The sequence below is a fragment of the Camelina sativa genome, chromosome 14 (assembly GCF_000633955.1).
Source record: "Camelina sativa cultivar DH55 chromosome 14, Cs, whole genome shotgun sequence".
NCBI lineage: Eukaryota > Viridiplantae > Streptophyta > Magnoliopsida > Brassicales > Brassicaceae > Camelina > Camelina sativa.
This window is the reverse complement of record NC_025698.1, coordinates 9,880,563-9,882,693: the sequence shown is the minus strand read 5'-3', so window position 1 is coordinate 9,882,693 and position 2,131 is coordinate 9,880,563. Positions and strand designations below refer to the sequence as shown.

Below are 2,131 nucleotides of genomic sequence, written 5' to 3'. Positions count from 1 at the left end.
TTCTTTTAACCAGAAACAACAGTCTTGAGTTTATAATGGTTTGGCGATTTACAGGTTTCCGGACAAAGCAGTGGGGCAATTCCCGATGGCATATGTTGTAAGGAAAACTGGGAGCAGCTTATCAGAGAAGTCGATAATGGAGTTTGTAGCCAAACAGGTAGCACCGTACAAGAGGATACGAAAAGTGGCTTTTGTATCTTCCATACCAAAGAACCCTTCAGGCAAGATTTTGCGCAAGGATCTCATCAAGCTCGCAACATCTAACTCCAAGCTTTGATATTTTCTTATGATATCTTCTTATGAGACTAATAATGAGAGGCTATAAGTATTGTTATTGTTTGTACTGTAGTAAATCTGTTACGTTTGTGGAAAAGAAACAAATATTAGATAACAACTAGGATTTAATCCGCTTTACACCGCGGGACAATATTTTTAATTTTAAAAATTTTAAATTTATATTGTATTTATTTGTTATTTTATTAATGTTTTATTGTAAAAAATATAAAATTTTACAGGTATTTGATATAAATATTCAAAGTATAGGATTTTTGTAGTGTTTTCAAGGTTTTAACCTTTGTGGTATATGTATAGTCTAGTAATACATTTATCTTCTGGTACACATCTAAAAGTGTTAAAAAAAAATAATTTCACTTAACTTCCTATATAGGATTAATGCAACCCGTCTCACCAAAATCAAAATAAATTTTTGCGTAAAAATAAATAATCAAAATAAGTTTTTTTATCAAGTTTAATTATGTTAATTGTTTTACCAAATTAGCATACTTATATAGTTTATAATTTTTCCATGTCAATATATATCGTTTATAATAATTAATAGAATTTTAATTTTATTGATAATTCCTCAAAAAATAAAAAATAAACCAAATTATATGGGGGTTTTCAACATATTTAATGTGAAATTTTATAATTGGATTTTCGGATTTTCGGTTTATATTTAATGTTAATATAATTATGGATATTGTAAACTTTTGTTATGGAAAATCTGTTGTATATCATTTAAATTTGAGAGATTCTAGCATCCATAAAAATAGTTTTAGAGATTTAATGGATTAAAACTTGGGTAAATTATAAATAAATGATCTTTTTCTAAAAATTTGGCCATATACACTTTTTTTATAAAAGTTTGGTTAAATAGATTTTATTAATCGAAAATAGCCAATTCTACCCTTAATTATTTTTTCTGATAAATTTTGTTGTTTTGGGGCTCCATCGAGTGGGCCTAACTTGTTGTTTTGGGTTTTGACAAATTAAGTAAAATTTCACTTTGTCTCGACAAAGTAAGAAACCAATTACGGTAAAAAAAAATTCCAAAAGGGCTAATCGAGACAAAACCCTTCCGCCGTATCTCACCATCGTCACCATCTCATCGTCACCATCTCACCGTCGTCTCTCACCATCGTCACCATCTCACCGTCGTCTCTCTCCATCTTGACCATCTCACCGTCGTCTTTCTCCATCGAATGTCAATCTTACACAAAATCAAAAAGGCATTACCAGAAGAGTATGAGATTGTGAAGGGTGATCCAGTTTTCGCATATGTATTTGCATTGTATGAGAATGGTCTTGGGTACTCAGCTCGGTTGATACACAACATCATGTGTAGGCAGTTGGTGACTAAGAGAAGACATGAGCTGTGGTTTGTGTTTGGTAAGAAGCCGCTTAGATTCTCAATGCAAGAATTCCATGTAGTTACTGGTCTTAAGTACAATGCCGATTTCAGTCATGATTCAGAGAGTTGGACAGATGATAATGGGTTTTGGAGCAAATTGTTGAAGAGAGGTGGTATCATTACCATTCAAAACTTGATGAAGACCCACCTTGAAGCAGCTCCATCGTGGAGAAAAAAAGAAGATAGAATTCGGTTTGTGTATGTTTGTGTGATTGCTGGGTTGGTAGTGGCTAAGGATGAGAAGAAAGCTATACCACATTCATACATCAAGCTGGTCATGGATCTAGAGAAGGTTAGGACTTATCCTTGGGGTCTTGTAGCTTTTGACCATTTAGTTAGCTCTATAGTGGAAGCAAGAAAGAAACTGAAGAACCCCATTAGTTACATCCTCAATGGTTTCTCATATGCTCTTCAAGTTTGGGTTATGGAAGCCATTCCTCT

General features: G+C 32.9%; 1 protein-coding gene across 2 annotated transcripts in view; it reads left to right on the top strand.

Annotated features, from left to right (window-relative positions):
- LOC104740747 (4-coumarate--CoA ligase-like 5) overlaps positions 1-456 on the top strand; it is a 3,353-nt gene extending 2,897 nt beyond the window's left edge. The window contains exon 4 of one of the 2 annotated variants that reach the window (XM_010461432.2): positions 55-456. In XM_010461432.2, the coding sequence (XP_010459734.1) occupies positions 55-277 (223 nt within the window). In that variant the 3' untranslated portion in view covers positions 278-456. The remainder of the gene's footprint in view (positions 1-54) is intronic. The other variant, XM_019235243.1, reaches the window with a different exon arrangement.